Genomic DNA, 18929 nt, shown 5'->3' on the forward strand with positions numbered 1-18929 from the left:
TTTTAAAGTATCATATGGCTAAGAAACCATATCAATGCTTTTACAGTATTATTTTATAATACTCCTTTTACTGTACGCACTTTACTATAAGTATTGCAATTGTGGCAATTCATTTTTCTTGCATGAGAAAGAAGACTGCTCAATAAATACCACCTTTTATTGAAAACGCCCGTCTCTCTATTTCTCTGCACTCTGGTGAAACTAAGTATGCACAATTGACTGAGTGAAATAGCTGTCTATTGTTTTCACATGACTCTAGAGATACACTCTTATTCTGAGGGAGCAAAGTTGTCATGTTTTATGGTTGTCAGAAGCTAATCCCTTCTTGTCTATCCAGGGAAGTTAAACTCCTCCTTGTTTATTCGAGAAAGTTTCTAGTGACCTCTGAGCTTGCTGGCAAAACTAATTACGTCTAATATAGTCAGACCTAGATGACCTCAGTCCTACATCTAAACTGCTGTATATATTATTCCAATGCGCAGAGCCTATTGGGAATATAGGAACTACACTACAAGACAAAGGGCAGGCGGGACAGCATAGGGCACGGACGAAAGGCAGGCAGGAGGACATAGGGCACAGACAAAGGGCGGGCGGGACAGCATAGGGCACGGACGAAAGGCAGTCAGGAGGACATAGGGCACAGACAAAGGGCGGGCGGAAGAGCAAAGCTCCCGGGCTTAGGCAGGGCGCACGGCAGAAGGGCGACAGGAGGGCGGAGCGCACAGAAGAAGGGCAGGCTGGAGGGTAGAGCACGCGGAAGAAGGGCAGGCGGGAGGGCAAAGCACACAGAAGAAGGGCAGGCGGGAGGGCAAAGCGCACAGAAGAAGGGCAGGCGGGAGCGCAAAGCACCCGGAAGAAGGGCGGGAGGGCAAATCACATGGAAGAAGGGCTGGTGGGAGGGCACAGAAGGGCAGGCGGGAGGGCAAAGCACACAGAAGAAGGGCAGGCGGGAGGGCAAAGCGCACAGAAGAAGGGCAGGCGGGAGGGCAAAGCGCACAGAAAAAGGGCAGGCGGGAGCGCAAAGCACACGGAAGAAGGGCGGGAGGGCAAAGCACACAGAAGAAGGGCGGGCAAACCACACAGAAGAAGGGTGGGCGGGAGGGCAAACCACACAGAAGAAGGGTGGGCGGGAGGGCAAACCATACGGAAGAAGGGGCGGGTGGGAGGGTAAAGCACACGGAAGAAGGGCAGGCTGGAGGGCGAAGCGCACAGAAGAAGGGCGAGGGGAGGGCAAATCGCACGGAAGAAGGGCAGGCAAATCGCACGGAAGGCGGGCGGGAGGGCAAATCGCACGGAAGAAGGGCAGGAGGAAGGGCAAAGTGCACAGATGACATTAGGGAGGGTAAAGTGCACTGACGTACGGCGGGAGGGAAGGCAAAGTGCACGGATGAAGGGAGGGCAATGTGCACGGACGAAGGGCGGAAGGAGGACAAAAGTGCAAGGAAAAAGGGCGGGCGGGAGGGCAAAGTGCAAGGAAGGCAGGCAAATCGCACAGAAGAAGGGCAGGAGGAAGGGAAAAGTGCACGGATGAAGGGAGGGAGGGCAATGTGACAAAAAGTATAGGAGGCCCCCTGATATGAAGATTCAGGGACCAGGGGAATAAGCTAAGAAAGAGTGGAGGTGTCCCAAAACACGAATTTCCCCGTGGGGTAGAAAATATCAAATTCAAACGCCCACTGCACTATTTTACTGCACAACCACCAAATGTGTATCTAAAGTTTTATACCGCTACACAACATTTCTGTAAGACCTAAACAAAATGACAATAAGTTTGAATTTGAACATTCACAGCTTCTAAAAATACTACAGGAGATATATTTTGCATAACATTGCACATGATTTTAATACATTTAATAGTTAAAAAATGATGTTTTACAAGTTTCAAATAATATCCAGAGAGATTGCAACAAATTGGTATACAGTATACAAGATATTACACAAAAAAATTAAAATGATTCAAAAAACAGTAGTCTATAGAGACTATACAATAAACAAACAATTAAAATTTGTCTTGAAAACAAAGGGAGGGCACAGCGCAAGAAGAAGGGCATGCGGGAGGGCAAAGCGCACAGAAGAAGGGCAGGCGGGAGGGCAATGTGCACAGACGAAGGGCGGAAGGGAGGGCAAAGTGCAAGGAAGAAGGGCGGGCAGGAGGACAAAGCGCAAGGAAGGAGGGCAGGTAGGAGGGCAAAGCGCAAGGAAGAAGGGCGGGCGGGAGGGCATAGGGCACAGACAAAGGGCGGGCGGGAGAGCAAAGCTCCCGGGCTTAGGGCAGAGCGCACAGAAGAAGTGCGGGCAAAGCACACGGAAGAAGGGCGGCGGGAGGGCAAAGCGCACGGAAGAAGGGCGGGCGGGAGGGCGAACCACACGGAAGAAGGGCGGGCTGGAGGGCAAAGCAAGCGGAAGAAGGGCAGGCGGGAGGGCAAAGCTCACAGAAGAAGGGCTGGTGGGAGGGCAAAGCGCACAGAAGAAGGGCAGGCGTGAGGGCAAAGCGCACGGAAGAAGGGCAGGCGGGAGGGCAACTCACAGAAGAATGGCAGGAGGAAGGGCAAACTGCACAGATGACAGGTGGGAGGGAGGGTAAAGTGCACTGACGAAAGGCGGGAGGGAGTGCAAAGTGCACGGATGAAGGAAGGCAGGGCAATGTGCACGGACGGAGGGCGGGAGGGAAAAGTGCACGGACGAAGCACCTCTCAAACCCGGTTTCCACCAACCTCAATCCTCGGAAGACATGGCAATGACGTCATAGAGGCGCTCCCTCCGCCGAGGATCATAGAGATGGCCAGCGAGACGAGAAAAGACGTGTAGCACGGAAGAGCGCTCAGACAGCCATGTTGAAGCTGTGCGGCATACGAAGCGGAGTCAATCAGCCTTTAAACAACCTCCATCTAGAGGCCAGTTACACATTCAGCCCCGCACCCGCATCTCCCGACTGGAGAGCATTTAAGTATGCGAACTTTACCTTGTAAGGAGAGAACTAGGTTGGGAAGGAGTGGTTAAGGCTGATTTCATTGCGGAAACAAGGGGGAAAGGACGACTATCTTTCTCCGAGGTCATGCAGAAATGCCTCGGAGAAAGCCCCGTCATTTTCGGATTCGGGGTGTGGTTTTCTTTCTCTCCTATTCCCATTGGCTGGAATGTAAAATTCCAGCCAACGGGAAGAGGAGAGAAAGAACATTAAAAAACACGCCCCAGAAACCCAAAATGACAAGGCTTAAACTGACAGACGCCCCTCTTCTCCAATGGCTAGCCTCTGTTTAGGAAGCCAGCCAATGGAGAAGAGGGGCGCGTTCAAGCCCCACAGTAAGAGACATGAGATCTCACCGGCGAGACTGCGCAAGCGCAGCCTACGCAGGCCAAGACCTAAAAAGGGGCTTCTGTGGCGTTTTTTAGGAAACATTCCTCTAGCTGACATATGTTAGGCAGCTACATGGTCTACACCACACACATTTATCAAACAGTATTGTGCAGATGTGTTAGCAAGACAACAAGTTAATGTAGGTCAATCAGTACTTAAAACACTATTTAAAACAACTGCAGCATCTACAGGTTAGCTGCCGCTTTGGGAATATACTGCTTTGTAGTCTATGCAAAGCATGTGTATCTACAGCACACATGCCTTGAACGGATAATGTTACTTACCCAGTAAGCATCTGTTCTTGGCATGTAGAGCCGTAGATTCACATGCACCCACACTCATCCCCAGGTACTTGAAGATGTTGCAGTTCTTCTTTATGCATTCAAATGCAAGGACATCTCTATACTGCACTTACTTACTCCATTCTCACCTTCTTGCGGGAAAACATTCTAACAATGGAGTCGATAACCATGCGCACTATCACCGAAAGGAGGAGTCACTTTACCTTGTGATTAGGAAAGACTTCTTTGAAGAAAAACAACTTCAAACCTTTAGATCCAACACTAGATGTCAGGAGTATGCAAATCATGTGAATCTACAGCTCTACATGCCAAGAACAGATGCTTACTGGGTAAGTAACATTTGCAGACGTCTGACCTCGCTTACACTTCTGTATGTGTACATTTACCTGCAGTTGCTGCCTATCTACAAAGTAGATGCTCAGACGTGAGTCCCTTGCTCACTTTGCCACTGGATTCAAGCAAGCCGGGCTGAAGACGGCTGGAATGCCAGAAACCGGTCCTCGGAAGCTTGTTTACGGTCCAGGGAAGGCATGGCTTGGCAGTTCGGGCTGGACTGTTCCCATGAGGCACAGGATCAGACTGATTTGAATATAGCCATGTCTGAACTGGGGTGGCAGAGTGGGCTAAAGAACGGTGATGGGTTAAACCCAGATCTTTTGACTGGGTGTGAGTGTTTGATTGGTTCAGATGCTCCGTCCATCACCACCCCCTTTTGTACCGCTTTTGGCCGCCGTAAGTGTGGCAGGGTTTGCCCAGACGTGAGTCCCTTGCTCACTTTGCCACTGGATTCAAGCAAGCCGGGCTGAAGACGGCTGGAATGCCAGAAAACGGTCCTCGGAAGCTTGTTTCCGGTCCAGGGAAGGCATGGCTTGGCAGTTCGGGCTGGACTGTTCCCATGAGGCACAGGGTCAGACTGATTTGCATATAGCCATGTCTGAACTGGCGTGGCAGAGTGAGCTAAAGAACGGTGATGAATTAAACCCAGATCTTTTGACTGGGTGTGAGTGTTTGATTGATTCAGATGCTCCGTCCATCACCACCCCCTTTTGTATCTACAAAGTAGACAATGTTTATTTTGTTCAAGGTACCAGTTATTAAAGCGTTCATGGAATGCCTTTAAAGTAATTCCACCCTGAGTTCCTTCTGCACCAACATGGAATCTCAATACAATACTTCCCAAACTTATGGGTCCACCATTTGAAACATTGCACACCTGTTCCCTACAATTCTTGTCTTGAAAGGTTGCTTTTTAGTGGCCATTACCTCACTTAGACGTGTCCATGATCTCCAGACCTTAATCTTAGTGGAACCTTTCTTCCCGCTGCACAAGGATAGGGTGGTCCTTAGAACCAACCCCAAATTCCTTCCAAAAGTGGTTTCATCTTTCCACCCCAATCAGTCAGTTACGTTACCCGTTTTCTTCTCGCAACCGGATTTAGTTGCAGAAAAAGCACTTCATACCCTAGATGTCAAAAGAGCTCTAATGAATTATGTTGACAAAACTAAAGAGTTGGGTAAAACAAAACTGTTTTTTCACCTCTTCCCCTCCCCCAATGCGCCCCCCTCCACACCCCCCCCGCACACACAGACACAAGAAAGACCATATCTAAGACCAGCATTTCTAGATGGATGATTAAATGCATTCAGACATGTAATGCCAAAGCTAAAAGAACTTTGCCTACACCTTCTAAGGCACGCTCTACCTGTAAAATAGGGGATCCTATGACTTTTCGGACCATTATCCAATAGCTCATATTTGTAAGGCAGCTACATGGTCTACACTCCACACTTTCTCTAAGCATTATTTTGTGGATGTTTAAGCCCACCAATAAGCCAATTTAGGACATTCAGTGCTATGTACTCTTTCAGACAACAGCAACAGCTACAGGATAGCCTCTCCATTTGGAGAGGGACAGTCTATGCAGAGCATGTGTATCTTCAGTTACACATGTCATCAAATGTATTTTTACTTAATGTGTAAGCATCTGTTCGTGGCATGTAGGACTGTAGATTCACATGTGCCCACCCTCCGATCCGGACACTTTGGCCATTGCAGTACCTTTACACTATTTCATTTACATGGACATCTCTTTACTGATCCTTCACTCCATTCAAACAGCTGATGCCCAGGCGCACAATCACCCAGAGGAGGAGTCACTTTGTCTTGTAACTTGAAAGACTTCTTCAAAGACAAAGAACTTGCACACATCCGATCCAGCACTAGATGGCGGAAATATGCAGACCATGGGGATCTAAAGCACTATAGCAGATGCTTATTGAGTAAGTAACATAATCATTATTTACAACTGTTTTATGGTTTGTGTGTTAAACATCTGGCACTTGTGGGAACTCATTCCAAAACGGGCTAAGTTTCTTGTGCCATTATTTTGATGGGGCTTTAAATGGAACTAGCCTGGAACTTACCTGGTGTGGATTTGGTTTAAATAAACATACTTATTTACATACAACTTTTTCGACCATCCAGCCTTAATTTGCATCTGTATTACCTCATCACACATATATGGCAGTGGAACAGTTGCACTTGTTGTACCCAAAGAGTGCCCGGAGTATCTTCTGGGCAGGTGGCATACTTTGTGTTGGATGATAAGGGTCTAAGTTGTCTTCAGGGCTAATTGCTCAATGCATTTGTCTGTGCTGTCTGAGAAGAATCTTCTGGATGGGTCAAAGCTTAGTCTGAAAAAGGGCTGCAATTTTCACCCATGTGAGATTCTTTCTGGTCATCATCCTATGTCTCCTTCTCAGAGGATACTCAAATACTTTAACTGTTTTTCTTATGATTGAATTTGGCTCCATTATTTTCCCACACCTGTATAAGTACATGGCAATTTGTTGCAAGACAAACATTGAAGTCGCTGCTGCTCAAAGGAAGACAGTGGTTTGACACCGTCCAGGATACTCTGAGAACCTCGCCAAGTTGAATGTTTCTCCTATCAGATGCCTGTAAGTAAGAAGGTCTGAGTATCCAGAAGAAAATGTTAATCAAACATGAGTAACTGGTTTAATTTTGAGAAATCGCCCCTACGACATGCTTGGCTCATGTGATCTTTTTCTATCCTAGCAAGAGAATTGCAGTCTTCTACCTAACCCATATGTCCGTCAAATAAAATCTTCCTAGATATGGAAAATGGCTGTGAAGTATGTAGATGTAGAGTTTTGAAATACCTCCTAAAGCCAATGACTGGGCTAACACTCAGAAGTAACCTTAAATAGTTTGCTTTACAAAAATGTGAACAAGTACATCACAAACACCTCAGTACTTCTTGTTTTATACTCCCTTAGACTAAAGGTAGTCATCGTTCAGAGGTGCAGTGGTTTCTCATTAGTTGTGCACTGCTTTCACATATTTGGATGCAACATGTGAATTCTTTTTACAAATGCTGTTTATCTTTGAAATCTGTCTTATAATTGTACATCTCTTTGTGTATAGTGCAAACTGTTGTCTTGAGTAATCTTTTTTTTCTCCCATTTTAGTTATTTGACACTATTGAAGAGATCAAGGTAAGGGCACACCATGTTATACTTAAACATCACATAAAATGAAAATGTCTATTGTTTTATATCTAATATTATACTGGTGGTTAGGATGTTTTACAGTCTTTCAATATTGTGTGACAAGGCCAAGAGGGTATAACAGTGTGGCTTGATTTGCCTAGCATTAGGCATGTTTGGTCAAGCTTGGCGCCCGCTGTGAGCTCATATTTCCAGGTCCCATTTTGAATGATTTAGCTGCTAATGTGCAGTTTTGTATGCATCACATATTTGTTGGTGTATCCATTTCCTGCCAGTATTTTCTGACCATTGAGTGCAATGCTGCTAAGGTTACTGCTTAAATAACATTGTACTCCGCACAATTTTGCTTAACCCTATTGAGGTAGAATCAGTGTCGTGGCCAACAGAATCTTCAAGCACAGACCATCTGTAGTCAGGCTTTCTCTTCAATCCGTACACTCAGAAAATAAGCCAGTCTAGTATTGTTGTCAAAGCTTCATTGCATGTGAGCCTAATATATTGTGCCCTTTGATCACAGTTTGTGAATTGATGCTTGGAAGGAGGTGTATTTGGATGCCTAGAAGTGGGGCTCTGTAACCCCACAATACAATTGGCTGAAATTAATCATACACCTGCGGTGGCGGGAGGGATGGGGTGGGGTCCGGCACTCGTGGGAGACGACTACCAGTTGTAAAAAAAAGCCATCTGAAATTACGGAGGAAAATCTTGGGGGGTGGGCGAGGGAACTGATGTGACTGGCAGCGTGCTCTCCTCAGAGGCCGGACAGTAACCAGCATGGGTGACGTGCCCGATGTTGCTACTGTGCTCGGTCCATTAAGTTTGATGAGCTACCTGTGCCGCCTCTTCTATCCACGGCTCTGGGGCAGTGACACGCTGAAAGCTGACACGCAAGCGTTGTTGGCTGGGTTGTGCAGTAGTGGCCACCTTTTTGTAGCTGTACTTGGAACTGATGAAAGGCACAGCGGCTGCCCCAGGACTGCAGCACCATTAATTGAAATGAATAGTCAGCTCATTTGTGGTGACTGCAAGATTTACATTTTAATCCAATTACTGATCTGCTTAATGAGTAGATACAGGGATGACATAAAAATACACATGAATGAATGAAGCAATTAATGAATGGGTGGTTATAGAGCACACGGCTACAGCGCACAGGACTTAACGTCCCGGTGCTTTGTCTATTAGAATTACTCAAAATGTAACTTCGCAAGAAAAGATGGCAGAATAAGTCCATCTGAAAGAAACACGTAGTGATATATTCTTTGTCTTAGAATTACCCCCAGGCGTCGGACTGGCTCCTGAAAGTTTTCGTCAGCAATACCCCTGCGCGTCGGAAGGTGGCGCTGTGCGGCTCCGTGTCCGTCGTTGGCACGTGGCTTCCGAGATGAAGTCGCAGCAGCTACTTAGACGCCGCCCTCGCCCGCTGACGTCAGTTCTTTCTTTTTCCGCGCCAGCAAGCACAGGCCAGGAGAGAGTGGTACCCCCGGTCATTTTTTGACAGAGTTTTTTTAGGCTTTTTGTCTCTGTTTTTTCGAGTCGATCGACTCCTGGTGTCGTAGGGATGCCCGGTTTCAAGTCTTGCGGGGACTGCCATTGGATGAGGTCGGTGACAGACCCACATTGCGTATGTCTGTACTCCCTGGGGCGCGAGCATTAACTGCCCTTAACTGCTGTCAGCTACGGAATCGCTGGCGGCTCCGGCCCAGGCATGGCAGGGCCCCGAAGCATCCAGGCCTGGATCTCGGTCGACGCCGGTTGACCTCGTTACACCTCCACCAACGTCAACCCCAGCGGCACCACCTCCGACGTCGCCCGTTGCACCGGACGCCCCAGGTTTCAGCCCCGACATGGACACAGAGCCGGAACGGAGTCGCTCAACACCGATTCCGAAGCTGATGGGACCTTTCTACCTCTATGTCCATCCTCCTTTTTTTTGCGGCCTATACATCAGCCTTCGGAGGAAGGGGAGGACTCCGAGGGTGCACGTTATGCAGTGGTGTTGCGTATGGCAGTCAAGGCCTTCCACCTCCAACTCCCTACAGTGGCCGTCAGGACTAACCGCCTGACAGAAGTGCTTCAGCTGGCAGCTACCTCTGCGGAGCCACTGCTGCCCATTAATGAGGCACTTTCTGACGTTCTTTTGGGCACCTGGTCCAGGCAGGGGCTCCTGTTGATAGGAACGTGGCCCATCGCCTGGCCCCGGGCGACCATATTTTCCTCTCCCAACACCCCACCCCTGAGAGTTTGGTTGTCCAAGCCTCAAACTCCCAGAGCGCATTCACTACCGCACCCCGGAAGTAAATGAGAAAAACGAAAAGGCCCAGGAATCCCTAAACTGGATATGAATCCCAAATCCGTAGTTATTTGTAGGAAACTTAGCTTAAGGCTCTGGACCTATCCAGCCTTTGAAACAGGGTAAGCACGGGTTGTAAGCAATTTATTCCTCCTTTTCCAAATTATTATACTCCAATCCCTTTAATGGGTGATTTTTCCTCAAGTATTACAATACCAGATGTTAGGTGTGAGCAAATTTCTTTTTATTTACGATTCTCTCAAGATTTTATTCTTTAGTGCTCATTTTTCCTTAATCCACTCGATAATTGATTCATACAGCATAGGACTGAACATCCGACACGTGTTTCGCCCTATTCGGCAAATGGAGCCAGGGCTTTCTCAAGGCTATTTTTTGTAGTCTTATTTCATCAGAAAGCAAACATTTTTAGAATCACATCATGTAACGTGAGACAATCGTGGTCAGATCAAGAATTTAGAAAACGGCAGCACATCAGTTGGAACGGGGTCCCCAGGTAAATCCGCACCCCGGACAGGGAATCCAAGAGACTGGAACAATTTGGGAAGAAGATTTTTTCTTCCGCCAGTTCAGGGCTGCGTTCTGTGAACACTGCATGCCTCTTGAGCCGTTATTCCCACTCTGTGTGGGATACAGTGGCGCGTGTGCTGCCTCAGGGTCCGGAGGAGGCACGGACAGTGCTCTCTCCGGCTATTGCTAAAGGGAGAGATGCAGCTAAGTTCACAATACGATGTGGCCTCGACGCAGCCGACTCGCTGGGCAGAGCGATTTCCACAACAGTGGCACTCGGTCACCACACCTGGCTGAGGACTACTGGCTTCTCGGGGGATGTCCAGAACACCCTGATGGACATGCCCTTTGATGGCACTCGCCTTTTTGGCAACAAGGCAGATAGCGCGTTGGAGCATTTTCAGGACTCGCTGGCTAAGGCCAAGTCCTAGGGCCTTTTTGCCACTCGCCCTCCTCTGCCTTCTGCTTTTCGCTCCTTTCGTGGCCACAGAAGGGGCGCCCAGCACGTTCGCTTCAGAGCCACAGGCCGCAGCAGTCTCAGTGCAGACGTGGGACCCTCAGAGGAGGGTCAGGTGGCCAGCGGGTGAGTGAGTCCACTTCTACCCCGGCCACCACTGCCCCAAAACCTTCCTAGTCCGGTCTTTCAGGCCCATCATATTCCAGTGCTCCCACTGGCGCACCATCACTAAGGACAGGTGGGTATTACAAATAGTCTGAAGGGGCTACTCCCTCCCATTCGAGACTACCCCTCAGCCATGCCACCCCAGTACCACCGCATGTCGGCGGATCATTTGGCACTTCTTCAACAGGAAGGCGCGGCTCTCTTGGCCAAGGGGGCCATCAAGCGCCTTCCTATGCCAGAAGTAGGACGTGGTTATTATTCCCACTATTTTCTGGTGCCCAAGAAGGACAAAGGCCTACGTCCTATCTTGGACGTCAGGGACGTCAATCGCTTGCTCCGGAAGTTCAATATGCTAGCTCTTGCTCAGGTCTTGTCTGCTCTCGAGCCTGGAGACTGGATGGTAGCGTTGGACTTTCAGGACGCATTTTTCCACATTACCGTCCTGCCTGCCCACCGGCGTTACCTGCGGTTCACGGTAGGCCACGAGCATTTTCAGTTCACCCTGCTCCCCTTTGGCCTTACCAGCGCCCCTCGGGTGTTCACGAAAGTGGTGGTGGTGGGCGCAGCTCATCTGCGCAGATCAGGGGTTCCAGTCTTTCCCTATCTCGACGACTGGCTGTTAAAAGCGGGCTCGCCCCAGATGGTCGTCTCCCACCTCCAGACTACGGCCGACCTCCTGCATTTGCTTAGGTTCTCCATCAATGTGCCGAAGTCGTACCAGATTACCTCTCAGAAGCTCTTCTTCATCGGGGCAGTTCTGGATACGACACAATTTCGGGCCTATCCTCCTGAACGGCGAGTCCAGGATATTCAAACTATGATTACGATCTTTCGGCCTCTATCCTGGGTTTCTGTCAGGATGACCCTGAGGCTGCTGGGCCTCATGGCCTCCTGCATCCTGCTAGTTACTCATGCCAGATGGCATATGCGGGCTCTGCAGTGGGACCTGAAGTTCCACTGGGCACAGCATCAGGGGAACCTGTCCGATTACGTCCAGATCTCGGAGGGCACTGCACAACAGCTGCAGTGGTGGCTAATGAACCAACATTGGGTCCAGGGCAGATCCCTCTCCCTTACCCAAACGGAGCACACAGTGGTGACGGAAGCGTCCCTCCTGGGATGGGGGGGGGGCACATGGGAGAGGCGATGATCAGAGACCTCTGGTCTCCGGCGGAATCCAGGCTCCATACCAACCATCTGAATCTTCGGGCGATCCGACTTGCACTGAAAGCATTCCTTCCCTCTGTCAAAGGGAAAGTGGTGCAGGTGTTCACAGACAACACCACCGCCATGTTGTACTGCATCAAACAGGGCGAGGTGGGGTCGTGGACCCTATGTCAGGAGGCTCTGCGCCAATGGACATGGCTGGAACAGCAGGGCATTTCCCTGGTGGTTCAACACCTGGCAGGTTCACTGAACGCCAAGGTGGACGAACTCAGCCGCAGGTGCATGATGGATCACGAATGGCGTCTACACTCGGACGTGGCACAAGGTCTGTTTCGACAGTGGGGAGAGCTTTGGTTAGATCTATTCGACACCGAAGAGAACGCACAATGTCAAGCAATTCTGCACGTTGAGATTTCCAAGGCGGAACTCACTAGGCGACGCTTTTCGTCGCAAGTGGAGTTGTGGTCTGTTGTACGCCTTTCCGCCTATACCACTTCTGCCCAGAGAGCTGAAGAAGATCAGGTGCGACCAGGCCCAAGTCATTCTTGTGGCACCGGACTGGGCTCGAAGAGTTTGGTATCACGAGCTACTCAGTATGGCGATCGATTCCCCTGATCCGACTGCTTTTCGGGAGGATCTTCTGTGGCAGCAGGAGATGGTCCTCCACCCGAACCTGTCCAACCTCCACCTCTTTGTGTGGAGATTGAGCGGTGGCAGTTCGTTCCTTTTGACTTGCCTCCTGAAGTCTGTGATGTCATTCTGGCAGCCAGGCGTCCCTTCACTAATTTGGTATACGCCTGCAGGTGGAACAAATTTCATTACAAGACCGGAGGCTACATTATGCATTTATCCTTTAATAGCAACTCACACAGCCGCACTACATCACAAAGGATAAAGTTCTAGAGTCATAACAAAGGATGTATCTAGGAGATGATCTGCCTCTTTTAAAAGCGGCTCGCCAGCAGATAAGTCACTACTATTACTTGCTCCTTGTCTTTAAGCTTAGACTTATATATTTTGCTTTAATCTTTATCTCTATATCGCTTTATTTTAATTGTATTGTGTAACAGGTACCTTTATGCCTATTTAGACCATTTTCACTGTCTTAACCCGCTTTTTTCCAGCGTTTTCTGGCAACCTCGCCATGCTCTCCCTTCAATTCTGTGTCTCAGCACAGACCTTGATGGCGGTGGGTGGCGCAGGCTTCCCCCCTCCCACCCCACCTCCCTACTAATGGACTTCCAATTTATGGTTGTCCACCTCCCTTCTCCCCTGTAAAACGCGCGACCGCGCTTCCCCTCATACCGGCTTTCTGACCCCCTTCCTTCCACCTTAATCACGCCTCCGCTTCATGCGGACCTCCGCCTCTTGTGATAGAGACGCGCTTCATGCGGTAGAGACGCGCTTGGGATTTGGATCCATTTCCCGGCTGGGGATTAGAGGAAAGCACGCTCGCGACACCCGCGTTGCGTGCCTTCCCTGCCAAGCTACTTTCCTTTCCCCCGGCGGCTGAGCTCGAGCGCAACTGATTTAGCTCGTCAGTTGCTCTGCTCCAGCCGCCGGGGACCTGCGACCACTGCGCTCTCATCTGGGAAAATGTCTAAACACGCTCTTAAGCGTCCCTTCACTTCTTCAATACTCCCCTGCCCCTCTGTAGCCTGGAAAACTCCTGACTTCCCCATTATCCCACCGTTTCTTATACTGTTCACCATAAATACCCCTTCACCTGTGAATAATTACCTTAGTTAATTAAATAATTACCTTAATTAATATAATTAATATAAATAAAATATAAAAAAAAAAAAAAAAAGGGGGAATAGCCTGAGGCTTCACTTGCAAAAAAAAAAAAAAAAAGACTACCAATTAAAAAAAAAAAAAAAAAAGGAGAGGAGTAATAGGGAGATCTAATTATTACCTTACCTGTTAATAATCTTTCTTCACCACATCATGTCTGACGTGGATTCTGATGATGCCACTGCTAGCTCACCTGCCCCCATTAACGATTCGCTTAAAAAATTCCTGCAACAAGAAATTAAGTCTTGCATGATGTCCTCCCTCAGGGATGTCATGCTCTCTAAAGACCAGGTGACCCCCAGGATCTCCCCTTACACGGTAAGAGACCCAAAAAGACCAAACATTGCGAAAGCACTGCAGGCCCTAGCGCCTTTCAAAACATAGGAGGTCCTAGCACCTCGCTTTGGATGGGAGGCCACCGCGCCCCACTTGAACCTGATGTCCCTCGGGACACTCCTTTGACCGGTGCCCATGGCGGCACAAATGTGTACGGTGTCCCTCGCGGCACACTTTGGAATAGTGCTATTCAAACAAATACAAATGTTGGTCTTGACTCCTCTCCCTCCTCCCTGGATGACAACTCCTCCAAAGACCCCTCAGATGAGTTTGTCTTTGACCTGGATGAGGTCCAACATGACCTCAACTCCCATTTTGATCCGGAACCTACTCCAAAGAACATTATTGTAAACCCTATTGGGGAGGAAATGTTTTCCCCCCTAAACATTTCTCACCCCAACAGCTCTAAATGGTTCCCGCAGGATCATGTTTCCAAATTTGTGGCACGCTGGTTGAGAAACCTTCTGGATAGAAACACCAGAAACATAATGAGGTCTGAATCCCCCAGACCTACCATTGAGGACAGAGTTTGCCAAACCCCAAACCTAGACCCTAGCCTCATTAAATTCCTTTTTAAATTAGGACGTGACCCCAGAAAAGGCTTGGAGAGGGCCCTCAAGGGCTGCCAAGACCGACTCCTGGACGTCCTGGGACCCTTGGTTAGAATCCTAGATATGGCAGAGCAATCCCATCTCTCCTCTACCCCCTTGAACGTCGACCTCGTGCGAGGCTGGAGCCAAAGGGCTATCGTCCTCCTTGGCAACGCCAACTCTGGTCTGAACATAGAGAGGAGGAGGTCTATTCTGAACAAAATCAACCCCAAATTAGGTGACATGGCGGAGAAAGAACCCTCCCAGAACCCCAAAGGCCTCCTGTTCGGAGAGGACATAATCAAAGAAATTGGCAAATATGTAAACACCTTTACCGCCCTTGATAGAGCCCAGAACAACCTGAGACGGGTCTTCAACACCAACCTTTTTGGCCAGGCCGGCAGAAGGGGTCGCTCTTCCGGCCGAGGCAACCAACGACCCTACTCATCCTTCAGAGGAACAGGAAGGGGCTTCTACCCCCCTAGACAACCCTTCTTCCCCCAAAGAGGAAGAGGCCCGAGAAACCGTGGCTCAAGAGGCCGAGGCGCTCCCAACACCTCCAACTCTACAAGTAAGTACTACTCCTCCTTCTTCTATCCCCATAGTAGGGGGCAGGCTAAAACAGTTTTATCATGTTTGGGATTCAATTACCCAAGACCCATGGGTTTTAGAAACCGTCAGGGGCTTCAAGATAGACTTCTTACAGATTCCCCTCCAGTCACACCCACCCCACCCCTTTGTCCTCTCAGAAGATCAAGAAAAGATCGTGGAGGAGGAAATCGCCTCCATGCTCAAAAAAGACGCAATAGCGGAGGTTCCTTGGTCCGATGCAAGGTTCATAAGCACCCTGTTTCTCGTCCAAAAAAAGGACAAGGGTTGGAGACCCGTAATAAACCTTCGAGAAGTCAACAAATTCCTAGTTTATCGCCATTTCAAAATGGAGGGTATCCACCTCCTGAGAGATCTCCTTCTGGAAGGGGACTGGATGGCCAAGTTAGACCTGAAGGACGCTTACTTCACGATTCCTATGTACAAGGAACATCAACCCTTCCTTCAATTTGCTTGGAAGGAACATCTCTACCAATTCCAAGCCCTTCCCTTCGGTCTCTCTTCTGCCCCTTGGTGCTTTACCAAGATCATGAAGTGTGTCGTTACAATTCTAAGAGAGAGGGGTATCCGCCTCATCATTTACTTGGACGATATTCTTATCATGTCCCAATCCCGTTCGGATCTCCTAAGAGACCTAGAAACCTCCATGAACCTGATAGAGAGCCTTGGGTTCATCATCAACAGAGACAAGTCCATGCTCTCTCCCTGCAGGACTATAGAATTCCTCGGCTTCACCCTAGACACCACAAAATGTCTCCTCCTTCTTCCGGCCAAGAAGATTGCCAAGATCCGAAAGGAGATCAGATCCGTTCTGAAACAAGAGTCTTTGACTCTCCGCGAACTAGCCAGACTTCTTGGGCTTCTCTCCTCGTCCATCCAGGCCATTTTTCCCGGTCCTCTGAACTACCGCGCACTTCAGAGAATAAAAAGGAAAGCCCTCAATTCAGGCCTGTGGTATGGGGACCTTGTCTCTCTAGATCCGGATGCGAGAACAGAGCTTTTTTGGTGGCTAGAGAACTTAGATGCCTGGAACGGCAAAGCTATCTTTGGCTCATCCCCGGATTTTGTCCTAGAATCAGACGCCAGTCTTCATGGCTGGGGTGCTCGCTTTGGAGACCAGGACACCGGTGGGGTTTGGACCCTATCGGAATCCTCCCAACACATAAATTTTCTGGAGTTGATGGCTGGTTTATACGCTCTTATGAGCTTCAAACACTCCATCCAAGGGAGGTCCGTTGTTCTGAAAATGGACAACGTCTCCGCTGTGGCCTATATCAATCGCCTTGGAGGGACGAGATCTGCGGATCTCTCCAACCTTGCCAGGAGACTTTGGATGTTCTGTCTGGAACACAAAATCTCCCTCAGGGCGGAATATCTCCCCGGGAAATCGAACATTTCAGCAGACTGGAATTCGAGATTCCTTATAGACTTCTCGGACTGGAAACTCGACGTGAACGTCTTCAATTCTCTCTCCCTCTTTTGGGGTCCTATAGACGTGGATCTATTCGCCAGCAGGCTCACCTTCCAACTTCCCAACTACTTCAGTTGGATGCCAGACCCGGGCGCTCTTGCTGTGAACGCGTTTCTCCAACCCTGGTCCCACTTCCTGGGTTATGCCTTTCCTCCTTTCGCCATGATTCAGAGGGTCCTTCAGAAGGTCAGGTCGGAGCAGTGCTCCCTAATCCTGATAACTCCCTTTTGGCCGTCCCAAGCCTGGTTCCCGACAGCCCTGGAACTAGCATGCGACATTCCCTTTCTCATCCCAGCCTCTCCAGGCCTGGTCTCAAACGCAGACGGGGAAGATCACCGTCTTATTCTCGAGGGGAATTTGAACCTTCTTGCCTGGAAGGTGTCAGGCAATCTAACGAGCTGTCTGGACTTTCGTCGACAGCTCTCTCTCTCCTCGGAGAATCTTGGGCACCTGGGACACACCTTAGATACAACAACATTTGGAAGAAATGGTTTCATTGGTGCCTGGAAAGGAGTCTGGATCCCGTGGAGACTCCTGTCGTGAATATCGTTAACTTTCTGGTCGAACAATTTGACAGAGGTCTTTCCTATCGCTCTATTAACTGCTTCAGATCCGCAATCTCCGCTGGTCACGCTCCTATCAACGGTAAATCGGTAGGTAAAAATCCTATCATTTGTAGGGTCCTCAAGAGTATAAGGCTAAGGAGACCCCCTAGGCCTAAATACCAGACCCTTTGGGATGTCAAGTGCATTTTAGACCTTTTTTGTTCCTGGCCAGATAACTCTTCCCTTAATAGAAAGTTTCTCTCCTTTAAGCTTGCTACACTCTTGTGCTTAATTTCCTGTAGGAGGGTTTCTGACATCAGAAGTTTAGATATTTCTAATAGATGTTATGATATGTTTGGTGTCAAGTTCGAATTACTTAGAAGAACCAAAACGATGTCAGATTTTATCTTCTATCCTGGTTTTGACACCTTACCTAAACTTTGTGTGGTTGCTTGCATGAAGGAATATGACGCTAGAATGTCTCTCCTGCGCCCCAATGACGCAAATCAACTCTTAGTTTCCTTTGTGAAACCTTTCAAACCTGTCTCTTCCACCTCCATTGCTAGATGGGTTAAGTCTACCATGAAGCTCGCTGGTGTCGACCTCTCTAAGTTCCAAGCTCATTCTGTCAGAGGAGCTATGGCCAGTAAGTCCTTCTGGTCAGGTGGTAAGTTGGATGATATTCTGAAAGCTGCCGACTGGTCAAATGCTAACACCTTTGCTCGTCATTACTGTAAGCCTATCGAGCATATGTCTGAGGTGGTCCTTCGGGGCTACGAACATGCATAATGTAGCCTCCGGTCTTGTAATGAAATTGCGATTCTCCTATTAACATGACCAGAGAATCTGGATTTCATTAAAGACACGGAGGCTGACATTATCCCTCCCTCCTCCCTTTCACAATTTGAGAGGTGTCAGCTTATTACATCTACATCTTTGACGTACTGTATTTGTGCATGATTTTATGAATTGCTTCAGATGGTTCTAATCTTTGTTATGACCTTGTACTGAACTTACTCTTCAGGCTCTAGGTTCTTACTCATTTCTTTCTTTCAGGCAACTCCGTTTAACCGGCTGGCCTTCGACTTGCTGAAGTTCCTTCCTTGATGTTTCATCTCACGAAGTTATTTCCCGTTACCGGATCTCTCAGTTCCTTTTGAAGTTCTTCCTGCTGCGATTCTTTTAAAAGAGGCAGATCATCTCCTAGATACATCCTTTGTTATGACTCTAGAACTTTATCCTTTGTGATGTAGTGCGGCTGTGTGAGTTGCTATTAAAGGATAAATGCATAATGTCAGCCTCCGTGTCTTTAATGAAATCCAGATTCTCTGGTCATGTTAATAGGAGAATCGCAATTTGTGGCATGGTGCACAGCAAAGGCTGTGGATCCCCTTTCTGCCCCTCTTTCAGAAGTTCTTCTGTCCTTCTTTCCTTGGCCCAGCAGGGCTCTGCTCTGGGCACTATCAAGGGCTATCTTTCTGCTATTTGGGCCTTTCTCAGGCTACCTGATCAGCCCTCTCTTTTCAAACCCCCTGTTGTAAATAGATTTCTCAAAGGCATTACTCATCTTTTCCCTCCTATTCCTTTCGTAAGGCCACAGTGGGACTTGAATCTGGTTCTTACGTATTTAATGTGCACTCCCTTTGATCCTCTTTACAACTGTCCTCTTCACAACTGTCCTCTTCATCTGCTGACTTTGAAGACTGCTTTCCTGGTTGCCATCACCTCTGCCAGGAGAGTGAGCGAGCTCCAGGCTCTTCATTGTAAACCTCCTTTTCTTTCT

The 18929-nt window shown here is 48.6% G+C and overlaps 1 protein-coding gene across 2 annotated transcripts in view; it reads left to right on the plus strand.

Moving 5' to 3' along the window:
• The window catches only part of LOC144762300 (exportin-5-like), a 2334361-nt gene that overhangs the window by 1238174 nt on the left and 1077258 nt on the right, over positions 1–18929 (plus strand). For both annotated transcript variants that reach the window (XM_078647447.1, XM_078647448.1), the window contains one exon: positions 7153–7179. In XM_078647447.1, the coding sequence (XP_078503573.1) occupies positions 7153–7179 (27 nt within the window). The remainder of the gene's footprint in view (positions 1–7152; positions 7180–18929) is intronic.

The sequence above is a fragment of the Lissotriton helveticus genome, chromosome 6, assembly GCF_964261635.1.
Source record: "Lissotriton helveticus chromosome 6, aLisHel1.1, whole genome shotgun sequence".
NCBI classification, from domain to species: Eukaryota; Metazoa; Chordata; class Amphibia; order Caudata; family Salamandridae; genus Lissotriton; species Lissotriton helveticus.